General features: G+C 41.4%; 1 protein-coding gene across 16 annotated transcripts in view; it reads left to right on the top strand.

Moving 5' to 3' along the window:
• Positions 1–17,401, top strand: part of DST (dystonin) — a 460,168-nt gene that overhangs the window by 205,889 nt on the left and 236,878 nt on the right. The window contains exon 1 of one of the 16 annotated variants that reach the window (XM_074947863.1): positions 5,973–6,880. The exons of the other annotated variants lie outside the window; for them this stretch is intronic. Coding sequence (XP_074803964.1) covers positions 6,092–6,880 — 789 coding nt within the window. The 5' untranslated portion in view covers positions 5,973–6,091. Of the gene's footprint in view, positions 1–5,972; positions 6,881–17,401 lie in introns of those variants that run through there. 16 annotated transcript variants of the gene reach the window in all.

Genomic DNA, 17,401 nt, shown 5'->3' with positions numbered 1-17,401 from the left:
ATTGAATCACTGGTCACTTTTGGAAGTCTTGACCAGTATGCCCACCGGGTGGAGGTGTAGGAGGAGGGCTTGTGATGACAGCAAAAGCCATTATGTGCTCTTTTTTCTTCCTGCTGTCTCAACGTAGATCTGATTCTACATTCTCTAGACATCAAAAATGCCCATTGAAGCTGATTGGCATTTTGAGTGCCCAAGCAATGCAGGAGAAGGCTTTCAGTTTATAAGAAGATGGCATCAGTGTGCTTATTCAACAGATTTTAAAAAATACATAATATACAATATTTTAAAATTCTGAAAATTTTATTTGTCAAAATAACACTACATAATCACGCCATTTTCAATTATTTTGATAATTTATTTCTAAATACCTGTTAGCAAGTATGTCTGTAACAATACAGACACACACAAAAATTCCTCCAGGAGTAGAGAGTTAAAGAAACCCCTATGACAACCCAGTTCCTGTTTCTCTGCCCCCTACTTACCCCTCCCCTACCCAGAGCCCAGCCACAGGCCCGCCTGGCCCAGATACCTGTACCTCCTGCCCCCAGAACCCAGGGATCCAGAGGGAGAAACAGCCTGATGCTCAGTCCCAGGCTTGCATGGAGTTTCCTGTGTGCTGCTGTCTCCTTCCCTCAGGGTATGCTGGGCACTGCAGCTGCCAGGAACCCTCTAGCTCAGGGGTGGCCAACCTGAGCCTGAGAAAGAGCCAGATTTTACCAATGTACATTGTCAAAGTGCCACAGTAATACATCAGCAGCCCCCCATCTGCTCCCCCCCACTCCCCGTGCCTCCCACCCATTGGCAGCCCCGTCAATGCCTCCCCCTCCTTCCCCCACCTCCCAATCAGCTGTTTCAAGCCATGCAGGAGGCTTGGAGGGGGAGGGAGAGGAGCAAGGGCATAGCAGACTTGGGGAGGGGGCGGGAAGGGATGGAGTGGGGGCAGAGCCAGGAGTTGAGCAGTGAGCACTCCCCAGCACACTGGAAAGTTGGCACCTCTAGCTCCAGCCCTGGAGTCAGTGCCTATACAAGGAGCTGCATATTAACTTCTAAAGAGCCACTTGTGGCTCCGGAGCCACAGGTTGGCCACCCCTGCTCTAGCTCCCTCTCCTTCCCCCCAGCAGTGTCTTCTGTGTGCAAACTGGGCTCTGCTGGGTCCAGCGGCTCCTAGTGGTGGCCAGCAGCATGGCAGCTCATTTCTGGGTGGGTGGGGGTGGGGGGGAAGGAAATTATGCGCAAAACCAGTTAATTTCTGCAAAATTCTGCATTGCGTAGTAGCGCAGAATTCTCCCAGGAGTAGGACTCCTTATACCCCATAGCTGCTGGATTAATTGACTCATCCAGCTTCCCAGCCTGATCAGCCAATTAGCTTGCACATCTTCCATCAGCTTTCTTCAGGGAAACTGATAAGTTGCCAGAGTGCTGGCTCACCTGCCAGCTTCCAGCACTCTGTCCCAAGATGGTATTGGTGTTTTGTTTGGAGTCATACCATTTTGCATTAGAACTGATTACTTGTCGGTGGATAAGCCAGGTTTTATATCTATTTGTGCTAAGTGAAATAAGTGCCAGCCAATCAAATTGCTGAATCTTGAATCTTCTTTCCTGAGAAAGGAAAAGATGGAGGGTTACATTTGCAAACAGAGATACAGCAGTTTATTCATATAAATGTATAATCCTTTTTACAAGGACAATACTTTTATTTTTAAAAAAATTGAATTTCAGTTCACAGTTGTGCAAACCCCCTTCATGGAAGTGGTGTTGAAGCCAGTGGGTCTTCTGTGAAGCAGGGGATGCAGGATTAGGCCCTATGTCTGTTTTGTAAGATAATTAGAATACAGCTTTTATAACCAGTAAGTGGAGCAACTGTCCATATGAACAGGAACCATATGAATGGCTGTATTCATATACACCAGACTAATTCCCCCCAAAATGTGATGTATAATACAAATACTAATACAAATAAAGTCCATGGAACAGGATGTTGTCACAGTATAAATATCTCCCACTTTGAAAATAACTCTCTTGGCATTGCATCTACATTTATTTTTGATAAATGTCTTCTTACCTAGCAGCTGGTAAGCATTATCTCATGACAGCATTCTATTCCACCATGGTTAGGGGGTAAATTTTCTAAGCATTGCTTTCAGTTTTTAATCGAGGCACTGCTTGTTAAGATTTGTCAGGAGTGGGGCAGCTATATCCTTGTCCCATTCTTTGAAAATTAGTAGCATCTTTTTAATATTTCATAGGATGTCTTCAGTAAAATATAAAATGATGTAAAGTGCTTAGGGTTATTGGCAGACATGCCAAACCCGTGAAAAAATGCAGATATTGGGCTTGTTTCTGGCTTAATTGGCTTGTGAGTTGCTTGTTGGCTAGTTTTTGGCTTTTTGCTTGTTTGGCTTGTAGCTTATTGCTTGTTGTACCTTGTTGGTTCTTTTTTTTGATTGGCTGCCGGCAAGCAGGGCAAGGAGGGGAGAGGATCAGGGGTGCACAATGGGCCCACCACAGTCCCAGACTGCATGCCTGGGGGGGTCTAGTCACATAGAGCTTTGGGGTTCTTAGGGTTTGGGTTGTTTCTGCCTTTGTTTTGGCCTTGTTTTGGCCTTTGTTTAGCTTGATTTTTGGCTTATTGTAAAAGTCGGGGTGCTCATTGACCGCGTGAAAGTTGGCAACTGTGGTTATTTGGGGATAAATTTTGAAACATTTCTTGGGTTTTAGCAATGCAATTCCTGTTGAGGTAAAAGGAGTCACTTGGCTGAAACTGCTAACCTTGTTTTTTAAGTGTTTTTCTGCGCCTTTGTCTCACTATAAGAAGCAAACACAGCTTAGCCTGTTGATAGGTTTCCATCTAAGTAAGTTATTCTGCAGGTTGATTGGAAAGTTCTTTTACTGGGTGTAATATTTAAGCAAGGTACTGAAGTTCTCACACAAATAGTTTTAACTTGTATTACAACATGTCATACAGTTTGGGAGACCTGATTTTCACCGTGGAACAATAAGATAACAGCAGTAGGAGAGATGGAAGCAGCATAGAGGAAGTAGAGTCAGAAAAGCATCCACAGTAAAGGACACTTGCTAGGGGTGTGGGAAGCTGACTGGATGGGCTTATGTGGTCCTGGTAGCGATATGCAACAGGCCCAATTAGGAGTACTTGGGAGTTGCATATGCATTCAGTTTCACTGACTTAACTGATATTCAGAGTTTGTAGGTATCCAGACAGAACACCTGTTCTTGTAAACATTACAGGGTCACTGGGCCAAGTCCTGAAAACCGAGATGTTCTCAGAACATAAGAACTTGACATTTGACAAGTCTTAAACCCGTTTCCATTATAATACTTTACATTTCTGCCTAGATTTGTTATATAGCTGTAAATTTAGTGGCTATTTTATCAGAGCTATTCTGAACAAGTATACACTCACAGAGTAGGGGGAGGGGAAGAGAAAATATATTTTTTTCAACGGAAAAACCAAAGGAGATTATAAGATTATACTTTGCTCTGTTTTGCAACAACCTAATTGATATTTTTCTACGCAGATTGACTCTTTGAACTTTCACAACGTTTTTTGGTTGAAGAATTGCCACTTTTAGGTCTGTAGTCGAGTGACCAAAGAGATTGAAGTGTTCTCTGATTGGTTTTTGAATGTTAGAATTCTTGACGTCTGATTTGTGTCCATTTATTCTTTTATTTATTTTAAACTTTGTGACTTTGTCCTCACCCATAACAATTTCACATTTGGGGACAATGTATACCTTCAAATCAGCGGCACTGCTATGGGTACCCGCATGGCCCCACAGTATGCCAACATTTTTATGGCTGACTTAAGACAACGCTTCCTCAGCTCTCGTCCCCTAATGCCCCTACTCTACTTGCGCTACATTGGTGACATCTTCATCATCTGGACCCATGGAAAAGAAGCCCTTGAGGAATTCCACAATGATTTCAACAATTTCCATCCCACCATTAACCTCAGCCTGGACCAGTCCACACAAGAGATTCACTTCCTGGACACTATGGTGCTAATAAACGATGGTCACATAAACACCACCCTATACCGGAAACCTACTGACCACTATGCCTACCTACATGCCTCCAGCTTTCATCCAGACCACACCACACGATCCATTGTCTACAGCCAAGCTCTACGATACAACCGCATTTGCTCCAACCCCTCAGACAGAGACAAACACCTACAAGATCTCTATCAAGCATTCTTACAACTACGATACCCAACTGCTGAAGTGAAGAAACAGATTGACAGAGCCAGAAGAGTACCCAGAAGTTACCTACTACAGGACAGGCCCAACAAAGAAAATAACAGAAAGCCACTAGTCTTCACCTTCAGCCCCCAACTAAAACCTCTCCAACGCATCATCAAGGATCTACAGCCTATGCTGAAGGACGACCCATCACTCTCACAGATCTTGGGAGACAGGCCAGTCCTTGCTTACAGGCAGCCCCCCAAACTGAAGCAAATACTCACCAGCAACCACACACCACACAACAGACCCACTAACCCGGGAATCTATCCTTGCAACAAAGCCTGTTGCCAATTATGTCCACATATCTATTCAGGGGACACCATCATAGGGCCTAATCACATCAGCCACGCTATCAGAGGCTCGTTCACCTGCATGTCTACCAATGTGATATATGCCATCCTGTGCCAGCAATGCCCCTCTGCCATGTACATTGGCCAAACTGGACAGTCTCTATGTAAAAGAATAAATGGACACAAATCAGAGGTCAAGAATTATAACATTCAAAAACCAGTCGGAAAACACTTCTATCTCTTTGGTCACTCTATTACAGACCTAAAAATGGCAGTTCTTCAACAAAATAACTTCAGAAACAGATTCCAACGAGAGACTGCTGAATTGGAATTAATTTGCAAACTGGATCCAATTAACTTAGGCTTGAATAAAGACTGGGAGTGGATGTGTCATTACACAAAGTAAGACTATTTCCCCATGTTTATTCCCCTCCCCCTTCTGTTCCTCACACATTCTTGTCAACCGTTGGAAATGGCCCACCTTTATTATCACTACAAAAGTTTCCTCCCCACCCCCCTCCACCCCCGCTCTCCTGCTGGTAATAGCTCACCTTACCTGATCATTCTGGTTACAGTGCGTATGGTAACACCCATTGTTTCATGTTCTCTGTGTATATAAAACTCCCCACTGTATTTTCCACTGTATGCATCCGATGAAGTGAGCTGTAGCTCACGAAAGCTTATGCTCAAATAAATTTGTTAGTCTGTAAGTTGCCACAAGTCCTCCTTTTCTTTTTGCGGATACAGACGAACACGACTGCTACTTTGAACTTTCGTTTCTCCTTTAGCTATCTGCTATTTTAAAAACTCTGCTGAATTCAAGTACCTTGTGCATAATGCTGCTGACCTGAGCAAGCTGTCATGCCTTTATTGCAATAATGAAATGTAGGACTATTTATATCTGAACTATCAGTGATAATTTCCTACCAACTTCTTGAAAAAACCCCCACAAATAAAAATCTGCACCACAATGCACCCTCTGTTCACTAATCTTAATACACATACCATTGAGTCAGAGGTAGAAGAATATTCAGGGTTTTAAGTTTGCAATACAGTTTGCTAATTAAATCCCTCTTGGTATTTGCTTTGCTGTTTGTTTTGGATTTGCAGCTCTGCTAATAGTTTCAAAGGTTGCTGCACATTTTTCAGGTTTATCTTATTTGAAACTACCAAATGGAACAGGAAGTTAAAATGCAGATGAGACTTTTCCATTGCCCATAAGTGCTATGTCATCTCTGTGGAAGGCCATGAGCATTGCAGTTTAATGCTGAGGCAGTGATGTTTGTTTAAGAGGATTGGTGTCCAGAAATAAGCCACAGTGTCTAATCAGACACAGGGCCTGCCTGGGCAAAACGCCATGACATTTATTGTGTGTGCATTTCTCATAAGCAAAATGGCTACTTACTGAGGAGGATGGAAGTGAAGTCTGGAAGAAATTAGGATGCAAACCGGAGTTCCTGATTTCCTGAGAAAGATTTAAGTGTACGTAAATATACTGAAATAAATGAGTCTGTGTGGCTGTAATTTACTGTGAGCCAAATGGGGAATGTCTGTGGATGTGTAAGAGCTGAAAAGGAAGAACAATGTTTAGATCCTGCCAAAGCTCCCTTGAGTCCTGCTAAACATTCCCCTGGAAGAAAATATTTCAGAAGGAAAACGAGAAAGAAATCAACTGAGGAGGGAATAGAGTCAGAACAGATTAAAAACAATGAAGAAAAAGTCCAGAATGAAACACCAATTTCAAAAGACACAGAAATTCTTTCCTGGGGGATGGCACTGGGCGATTCTTTTACACGGAGGATGCCAGTGGACAGTAATGTTCTGCCTGTGAGTACAGACATTTCAATTGATCTTGTTAAAGCAAAAGCTTTGCCGAGTGAAGCAAGGAGTGATTCTTTCAATGGGGATAGTTCTTATGTTGAAAATCAGAGATTCACAAAGTCTGATGAAACAGATACATGCTTAAATGAACAAGACGAGAGGAGTTTACAAAAAGGCTGTGTACAAAAGAGGAAATATTTGCATGATGACAACACAAGAGAACCAATATTCCAGAAGAAAGTTGGTGGTTTTCATTTTGCAAAAGCAGCTAGCTTGAACTCTGTTAACCACAGTAGACAGTGTGAAGAAATTGGGTTAAATGAAGTTTTTTTCAGAGTTAATGGAGATGTCCCTGAAAGGAAAAACTTTGAAAAGTTGCGCCAGTTTCTGTCTGAAACCAGAATTGATCCACAGTTTGAACAAAAAGGATCTTTTTCTTCTGATGCTGGCTTTCCTCAAATACTAAAGGAAGTGGCATTTTATAGCATTCCACCAAACAGGAGCAAGGTAAATACCTTCTAGCATTAGAACATTAAAAAGTTAGCTCAGTAGAAAATACTTCAACAATGTCTTTATTTAGTTGCTAAGAAATCTTCCCATCCTCTCTGTGTAGCTCTGTTATTACACACACTGTCACCCTGCATACCATCATAGTACAGTACACAGTACTTGATCTTTTATCCATTCACTTAAATAATATTGTTCTAGTTTTGTACTAGTTTTCTGTCTGTAGCCTAATTTCAGATGTTTCCTAATTTTGATTTTTGAGAGAGGAATGAAGTAGCTTTTAATATCCATAGTAAATTTTTTTTTCTGTTCTTGGGAGCAGTAAGCTTATGTGTTACATCAAGGATTGTAGCAGATGGATTGGAGCATTTATAACTGATTTCATTTACTGTCTATTGAAAGCCTCTTATATATTGCTTTTAATAGAAAAGGTCAGTGCAGATTGTATCAACATTGCACTTTTATCTGAGAATCTCAAGATGCTTCACAAACATTAAATAAACTTTACAATACCCCTCTGAGTTAAGAAAATATTATTATACTCATTGTACAGATGGGGAAACTGAGGTACAGACTTAGTCTAAGGGAGTCGGAAGCAAAGCTGAATTTAGAATCTAGGGCTCCAGATTTCTGGTCTCTGTGCTTGAACCACGTGACCTTCTGTCCCATCCTGTTCAACAAATTGAAACATACCTGTATGGGCCAATTGGCAGTCAAGGATCTGAGTGCAGGGTCACAGTTAGCTCATTGCTGCTGAAGGTTTGAGGGGTTTGTCTAGCTGATATAACTGGAATTGTTCATGGACTGCAGAATTAGTCTGATTCCCATTTGTGAGAGGGAGTGAATAGGGACTTTGAAGGTGTGTATGTGGGGCTGTTAGTGAATGGGGAAAACAGGAATATCCTCGGACTTCTTTCCACAAAGAACTAAATATGAGCCCATAGTTTGTGTAACTTACCTTTGTAAGGAGTGCCACTACATTACTCAAGATTTTAACAAAATGCCATTATCGGTCTAGCAACGATATGGGATTCAGTCTTTGTCAACACAAACAGGATGTACTGCTTTAACTATATTGGTATCGTTAAAGTGGTAAAAGCTCCCTGGTGTGATCTCAATTTATACTGGTATAAGTTGACTTATGGTGGTATAACTTACTCCTGTATGGATGGGGGAGAAACTATATTAGTGTAAAGCATTGTTATATGGGTATAAATGCATCAACACTAGGGGTTGTGCCCCAATAGTTATTTTGGTAAAAAATCACACCACTCACCTATGTAGTTATACCAGTACAAAATCTGTGTGCAGAGCAGGCCTAATATATGATCTCAACAGAGCAGATGAGTTGGTGAGGGAGATTGTTTATGTTCAGATGTCTGGTGGGACTCTATTGCAAAACAATTTGTAACCACACCTGGCTTTTACCTGAAAGCAGGTCCAGACAGGGGCACAACCTTCTTCCAACTTGCATTCTAAAGCCACTCCCATTTCCCTCTGATTACCCCTTATCACTAAGGAGGTGCTTGGACAAAGGGGACAGGTGTCTTTAACACAGATGTTAATATAAAATAGTCTATTAGTGGAATTAGACAAGCGGATTAGAATCAGAAATTAAATATATTTCAGTATGCAACACAAGAACTGTTCATTGCACAAACCCACCAGCTCCTTACTGTCACCTCTAGCAGATTTTACCTGCATGCTATTAGTGATCTGTGTTTGCAACTGCCATCTGAAATCATTCTTCATAGTATCTAGTGGGTCTCAATGACAGGCTACAGGCTGCAATACGTGTGTGTGTGTGTTGTTTATGCCAGCAGGAAAAAGAAAACCTCTGGCCCCTTTAAGGAGCACCCCATCTTCCTTTTCGGCATTCAGTCCTCTTGTAGTCTTGAGGAGAAGGGGGATTCTAGGTTGATTAGTGGGACACAAAGGTGTACTAGAGCCTATTGATATCTGCACACTTCACAGGAGGCTTATAAACCCTTCCCCAAGCCCTGGGGGCCATTCTGCACTGAGAGAATAACTTCCCTCTTCCCTCTCGGTATTAGAGTAGGACTGGGTCTTTTGAGCTTTGCTGTGAGCATTATGCTAGGCTTGGAAGGAATTTTAACTCCTTTCCAATTTGGCCTGGGTAGTGTGGGGTTACACCTTTTTCTCAGCAGGCCAGGGACCTGGTAGGTAGGTTAGGTTGTAAAATTCATTTTTGTTGCAACTTGCCAAGTGCCCAGTGCAGGTAATCATTTGATAGGGGGTCCGGTTCTCTGATAAACTAGATTTGAAAATAGATTAGGAGACGACATTTCCTAAAGGAGGTGGGGAATGAGGTTGGGACTCGTAATTAGTGGTATGGCAAAGAAGCAGGCCCTTCCTCCCCACCCCATTAACCCTCAGATAAGGGAGGGCAGGGGTCTCAGCAAGGGTGCTGGGATGAGGTTAATTGTGTAAGGGACTGATGGCAGCCTGGTGGTGTGGATTACAAAGGAAGGATAAATTGCATTGGACAAGTTATTGCCAGATAGCTCCCAGATGTGTTACTTAATAAAGTTGTAGCCTAGTTAAAGCACATTCCTGGTGTCCAGGACAATGTGGCTCTTGGCTCTAATGCAGAGGGACTTAAGCCACTTGCTAATTATATTAAGCTTCCTTGCACTGCAGCCTAGATACAGTATTTTACCCGCTATAGGATTAAAACCTTTAGTTTGGATCCTGATTTCCGGGACACTAATCTGCCGTTTCCTAAATATGTATTTGGAACAATATCAGTCTTGTAGTTAAAGCACAAGATTAAGAATGATAGATTTGGTTTTGATTTTCAGCTCTGCACTTGGTCAAGTCTCTTTGTGCCTCAGTTTAACCACCTGAAAAATGGGGGATAATACTTACTGAACTGGCACTGTTAATTCATTAATATTTACAGAGCACTTTGTTATGGAAGTATTGTTATATAAATAATTTTGATTAATTTTATTTCAGTCATGAATCTGTATGTAAATATCATATGTTGGGCTGTATCTGATATGAATGTATTATCTTGTGCTGGATATGCTTTATATTGTGCGACATGCTGTCCAAACAATATGCCACAGTAGAAAAAATTTACAGGGATAATGATGACATTTCTCACCAGATCCAAGTTACTTTTAAAAAGAAACCTCAAAACTTTTTTTTCTCACATTTGGAAAGTTCAGCATGGGATCCATGACAGTATACAAGCTGATATCTCTGTAGAATTTATTGTCTCTATAAAAGATAAATTCTTCTTGGCCCAAAACTTCACATAGTTTTTTATTCATTCGGTTCTTTTTCATCATGTATAGCTGTATGGTACTATAGACGTGTATGCATCAAGTATAGAGCCACATGGAATTCAAAACAAATAATTTCATTTGGCCAATTTAATTTGACCAGAAACCATTTTTCTTTAGATTTTCAGGTAGCTGAAAAAGTAAAAAAACAAAAACAACCCCCCCGCCACCTGATTTCACATTGACCTGAAAAGATTTTTGTCTTCAGTTTTTCAGTTCAGCTACCAAACCAGAAAATTTGGTTCTATGCAGAGCTCTAGTTTGTACAGTGCCTAGTACAATGAGACCCTAATCTAATTTGCAATACAAATAAATAATAATAATTATTTTTCAGGACAGAAGGATATCAGGACAGAGGTAGTATATACCTGAAATACTTTTATTTACAATACGTGTTGCTATTAAATAAAAGTTAGTGTTTATGATAGCAACCAATGCATCATAGAACAAATAGTTCTGGGATAGTATTCAGAGTAGCAGGTAGTAGCAGACTAACATGGGTTAGTCTGTATCCGCAAAAAGAAAAGGAGGACTTGTGGCACCTTAGAGACTAACAAATTTATTTGAGCATAAGCTTTCGTGAGCTACCGCTCATTCCGATGAAGTGAGCTGTAGCTCACGAAAGCTTATGCTCAGATAAATTTGTTAGTCTCTAAGGTGCAACAAGTCCTCCTTTTCTTTTTTCTGGGATAGTAGTAATGCATTTATTGCATAGGTCACACATCGCTGCTGTCAAGGTTCCTTCCCCACTCTGAACTCTAGGGTACAGATGTGGGGACCTGCATGAAAACCTCCTAAGCTTACTTTTACCAGCTTAGGTTAAAACTTCCCCAGGGTACAAATTATTTTACCCTTTGCCCTTGGACTTCCACTGCCACCTCCAAACTTTATCTGGGTTCCTGAGAAAACGTAGTTTGGACACGTCTTTCCCCCCAAAATCCTCCCAACCCTTCCCCCCAAAATCCTCACCAATTTGCATAGGTGACCACAGACCAAAACCCTTGGATCTTAGAACAATGAAAAAGCATTCAGTTTTCTTGCAAGAAGACTTTTAATAGAAGTAAAAAGGAATCACCTCTGTAAAATGAGGATGGTAGATACCTTACAGGGTAATTAGATTCAAAACATAGAGAATCCCTCTAGGCAAAACCTTAAGTTACAAAAAAGGACACACAGACAGAAATAGTCATTCTATTCAGCACAGCTATTTTCTCAGCCATTTAAAGAAATCATAATCTAACACATACCTAGCTAGATTACTTACTAAGTTCTAAGACTCCATTTCTGTTCTGTCCCCGGCAAAAGCATCATACAGACAGACATAGACCCTTTGTTTTTCTCCCTCCTCCCAGCTTTTGAAAGTATCTTGTCTCCTCATTGGTCATTTTGGTCAGGTGCCAGCAAGGTTACCTTTAGCTTCTTAACCCTTTACAGGTGAGGGGATTTTTCCTCTGACCAGGAGGGATTTTAAAGGGGTTTACCCTTCCCTTTATATTTATGACAATTGCAAATAGCTCTGAGATAACAAAATACCTTTTAAGTATTTCCACTATCACGCCAACTCCTGTTATCTGCTTTTACAGTATTACAGTTTAAGTGATGAAAAAGTGCCAGTATTTGTCCTCCAGAATCAGGTGTAAAGCACAAAGTGCAGGGTTCATTGATTAAACTTGTTGACATGAGCTCTCCAGCTTACTCATAACCTGACATTGCTCAACAGAGATCATCTGTGAACACTCCTGAGTGCCAGCTGGTAACCTTGGGGTCACTCTCAAAGTTACACCTATGTTTGATTTCTGTGCATAGATCCATGCTTACCTAAGCACAAGTCATTGCCATTCAAATAAGTGTTCATTTTTTCTTTCTGAATCACATGCCCAGTCTGCTCTTTAACTCACATGGAAAATACCTGTGGAGAAAAAAAAAAAACCCCACAGCCTTCTCTCAGCACTGAGTAATGCTCTGGTTCTGGGAGAATCTGAAAATCTCCTGTTGACCCCTGTATATATGTCTTCTCTCTTGTTTTTTGGTTTCCTCTTCTTCAATCCTCAAGTTTCAGGGTATAAAGAATTCACATTATATCAGGGTTCACACTTTCCTCTGTATGTGTTGGCAAAAGGATACTGTATTACATGTACCATCCGTGCACTTGGACATTTAAAGTCATTTTCATCTTCACTTCTTCTTTGTTTAATCTTCCATAAAGAGAATAAAGAAAATGTATTCCCAGTCCTCCAGCAATGCCCCTCTGCCATGTACATTGGTCAAACTGGACAGTCTCTACGTAAAAGAATAAATGGACACAAATCAGATGTCAAGAATTATAACATTCAAAAACCAGTCGGAGAACACTTCAATCTCTCTGGTCACTCAATTACAGATCTAAAAGTTGCAATTCTTCAACAAAAAAACTTCAAAAACAGACTCCAAGGAGAGACTGCTGAATTGGAATTAATTTGCAAACTGGATACAATTAACCTAGGCTTGAATAGAGACTGGATGTGTCATTACACAAAGTAAAACTATTTCCCCATGTTTATCCCCCCCCACTCCCCACTGTTCCTCAGACGTTCTTGTCAACTGCTGGAAATGGCCCACCTTGATTATCACTACAAAAGGTCCCCCAGCTCTCCTGCTGGTAATAGCTCACCTTAAGTGATCACTCTGGTTACAGTCTGTATGGTAACACCCATTGTTTCATGTTCTCTATGTACATAAATCTCCCCACTGTATTTTTCACTGAATGCATCCGATGAAGTGAGCTGTAGCTCATGAAAGCTTATGCTCAAATAAATTTGTTAGTCTCTAAGGTGCCACAAGTACTCCTTTTCTTTTTGCAAATACAGACTACCACGGCTGCTACTCTGAAACCAGTCCTTCAGTGCTACTCTTGGGCCCATGTGTTCTGTGATCCTCCTTTTGGTGTTGATGCTGAACTAGGGTGACCAGATAGCAACTGTGAAAAAACGGGACAGGAGGTGGGGGTAATAGGCGCCTATATAAGAAAAAGTCCCCAAAAATGGGACTGTCCCTTTAAAAGCGGGACATTTGGACACCCTATACTGAACCATTGAAGCTAATGGGAGTTTTGCAGTTGACTTCAGTGAGAGCAAGCTCAGGCCCTTTGACCTACTTACAGCTGGTGTTTTACTGTGAAATGCAGAGGGAGGAACTTACAGGCAGGATCAGCTGCAGCAGTAAGGGTGAATCAGTTCTCTCAAAATGGTAGAATCAGGAAATAGGCAGCACATCACAAGGTGCCCCAAAAAGCCATTATCATTGGGAGGCCAGGAATGTCCAAAGCATGAGCCATAGCACTTTATCTCTGTCTTCCCCTCTTAGGAACCCTGCTGCTGCCTTTAAAATCTGTTTAAGCTTGCATTAATCCAGGATTTGTTTTCTGGTCCTGTTTGACAAAAGCTGTGTCACTGGATTGGTACTATAAACATGAAGAACTTCTCCTTTAATAGTTTATACCAATAGCACTTTTGTGGGATATAAAAAATGGATGGTGTGCATACAACATTTACTGTTGAAAGAAGAGTTCTTCTTCGAGTGCTTGTTCATGTCAATTCCAATCAGCTGTGTGCGCGCTGCGTGCATGACAGCTGGAAGATTTTTCCCCTCCGTAGGATCGGCCTGGGTTTCCCCCCTTGAATCACACCTTCATGGTGCCCAATATAGGGCCTTGCTGATCCCCCGCCCTCAGTTCCTTCTTATTGCCATTGACAGCTACCTGGAACTTCCCTTGCTCTTGCTTCTGCAAGCGCATTTAGCATTTTCCTGTGGTATTTTGTATATAGTTAGTTTTTGTCTTAAGTTAATAGTAGTAGTAGGCTAAGTTTTCATTGTGGGGATTTCCCCCTCCCCACGTTTCTCCCCCGCCACCAGGATATGCCTCAGTCACCGGGGTTCAAACCATGTGAAGTCTGCAGAAAGTTGATGCCAAAAAGTGACCTGCACACTTCTTGTTTGAAGTGCCTTGGTGAGAGTCACCAAAAGGACAAGTGCCACATTTGTAAAGGGTTTCAGCCAAGGACCCTTAAGGATCATGAGCAGAGACTCAGGCTTATTCTCATGGAGGCAGCCCTCACCCTGCAATCTGAAACTAAGTTGGTGGAGCCCGTGCTGACCACCTCCTCCTCAGTGCGCAGTGCACTGGCGCAGATGGGGCGCGAGTGGGCTCCTAGAAAGGAGACTAAGGATTCCCAGCACTGACATGGCGCCAAACATAAGACTTCTGGTAGGCACTGATCTGTATCCCCAGTGCCCCAGAAGAAAAAGAGGCAGGAGACAGCAGCATGGAGACCTCAACCCACCCAGCCTACTTCGGGCCCGGCAGCGCCAAGGGGCTTGTCGACTCCTGCCCTACAAGGGGTCCAGCTGAGTTCGGCCCACTACCATTCTCTGGACCGTCATGGTTGGGACATTCAACTCCCCTCCACTCCAAGATGTTTGAGGCAGTGCAGGACCTTATTCGCCTGATGACTCCACCTTCTCCAAGGAGGGACCAGGCACCAGTGTTAGCCAGGCCGCCTATTCCACCTAGGGGCAAGCCGGCAATGATGTCACGACGCTCCCCATCTCCGGCGTGCCAGTCCCCGGCATCGACTGCCCTCGGGGGGAGGGGGAGAACCACATCAGGAAGCCCTCATGCTGTGGGACTTTTGTGTAGAGCACTCAATACACCTGCAAGCATCGTACTTCCCTGAAGTACAGAATGAGTTGGTGGACCATCTCATCAAGTTGTTCCCTGGCCACGAGCAGGGTGGATTTGATTTAAATCACTAGTCAGGAAGACTCAATTTAATCATGGATTTCTACATAAAAGTGCATTCTTGTTGGTTATAACCTTAATACGTATTCTTCACAACTCAGAGATAGATGTAGGTTTCATTTTTAGAAGGTACACCCTCTACATTTTTTAAGTGATTTATTTTGAAAACTTTTCAGAGCTATATCAGAAAATGAATGATTGTTTGGTTATTTCATTTACCAAAGGTACTTGAAGCTGATATTTATGAAGTCATCGGGAGCTGAACTATCTCCAATTCAACAGATTAATCATTAATATTTAGAGGATTTTCTTGCCATGCTGTATTAGGAGGAGAACATCACCAGACAGACATTTAAATTGTTTTATTTAACTAAACAACGTTATGTATTCTGGATTTTTTTCTGCAACAGCAAACATATAATATTTTAACAAAACAAGCACATGAAGTTTTGAATTTTAAACATTCAAGTTTTTTAAAATCAGGTTTTTGTAAAAATTGTTTTTAACTAAAATAGTTAAATAAATTATTTCAAAACAAAAGAAAATTAAGTTGACTATGTCAGCCAGGTCAACATGAGAAACTTAAAATATTGGCTTCTGCAGCTAACTCAGTCATCTTCACTTTTATTTTACTGTTTGTTCATAATTTGGAAAAGAAAAAAAGCTTTCCTGCTTTTTCAGGTCCCAAACAATTTCTCAATTTGGAATGAGTTAGTCCAAAGGAAGAAAATATTCTTTCTACACCAGCAGAAGAAGCTACTGCTGTTAAAAGTGAGATTATCACTTCAACAGTCTCTGAATCCAAGTGCTTAAATGTGGTGTGACTTTATTTAAAACATCATCAGCAAACATGTATTTCTTGAATGGTTCACCCTTAGCTCTGAAGTTTATCATAGTTGGCATTATGGACGGGGGATTGCTGGATGTCCATGTCATAGCCATCTCCTCTTCTTCAGCAGTTAAGGTTTGACCCTGGTACCGAATATTAAGAATATGCAAGAAAATAAGCTGGAGATAGTGCTTGTCCCATTTGTAATTTAACTCTGTCATTGCATATTTCTCTTTTTAAGATCTCACTCAGTTCCTTCCAGATTTCAAAAGCATCAGCAGTAGAACAGCTATTTCCCTGCACTTTGTTCAAGGCTACAGAAATAGTCTTCAGGGTACTCAGCCTGTGTTCAACATTTCTCTTAAGCCCAATGTTGAGAACTTTGGCTGTGACAGTGCCATCTATTTTTTCATGATTTTGTTCACAAACTGTCATCAGATTAGGCCAGTTCTTGATATAGTGCTCAAAACAGTCTACTGCTCAGTTCCATCGCACGTCTTATGGGAGAGTTAGCTTGGTTCCTCCCACTTTTTTCAGAGCAGCTGCTGCAAAGTGGTTGTTATGGAAGTATTTTGGAATTTTGTCAACATTAGCCTTTATTTCTGGAACACTGAAGTCTTTGGCTAGGAGGTGCATCAAGGGGGGAGGTTGAGCATTGGCCTGCTAAACCCAGGTTTGTGAGTTCAATCCTTGAGGGGGCCATTTAGGGATTTGGGGCAAAAATTGGGGATTGGTCCTGCTTTGAGCAGGGGGTTGGACTAGATGACCTCCTGAGGTCCCTTCCAATCCTGATATTCTATGAAATGAGCACTGCAACTGTATGTTATTAGCTTGGGACTCTTTTCTAAATAATTTCTTCTCATCTTGGACACACTTGCAGCATTGTCTGTGACCAAGCTGCATACGAGACATTTGAATTTTTGTTCTCAGTTTGTTATAGCTTTTACTGCTACTTCTTGTAAGTATTCTGCTGTGTGTGTATTTCCTGATGTATCAGTTGTTTCTGTAAGGAAGACATTCCCTTCTTCTGTAGTCACACAAGCACATACAACAGGATCATTGTGGACATTGCTCCACCCATCAAGACTCAGGTTAACAATTTTACCCTCTAGACCTTTTGCACACTGCTCAATTTCTCTTTCATACACTTTATCCAGCAATTTGCCTGCGACATCTGCTCTGTTGGGTGGACTGTATCCTGGTTTTAATGACTGAACCATGTTAATGAAGTGTGGCTTCTCAATCATATGGAAAGGAGAGTTTGTTGCATAAACAAAATTGCATAAACAAACCGGGCAATTTTTTCATCAATTACCTCTTTTTGTAATCTGCTGGTTCTTATCACAAATTTATCTGTGGCTGTTTCTGGAAGATGAAGATTTTTTTTTCTTTTTGCTGCAGGTGATGTACTGTGGCTATGTGACATACATGATGTGACTGAAACACTGTCATTGGCAGATAACTTTGAAACTATAGAAAATGATGGTGATCTTGAAGGTGGATAGTCTTCAGAATCCTATATGTTGAGGATGGATTCTCCTAAACAAAATAAGTCAATGCAGTTATTTAATTATTATTACCATAATGCTCATTTAGTATTACTC

Source organism: Natator depressus, chromosome 3 (assembly GCF_965152275.1).
Source record: "Natator depressus isolate rNatDep1 chromosome 3, rNatDep2.hap1, whole genome shotgun sequence".
NCBI classification, from domain to species: Eukaryota; Metazoa; Chordata; order Testudines; family Cheloniidae; genus Natator; species Natator depressus.
Note: the sequence above shows the minus strand (reverse complement) of the source record. Positions and strands in the feature narration are given on the sequence as shown.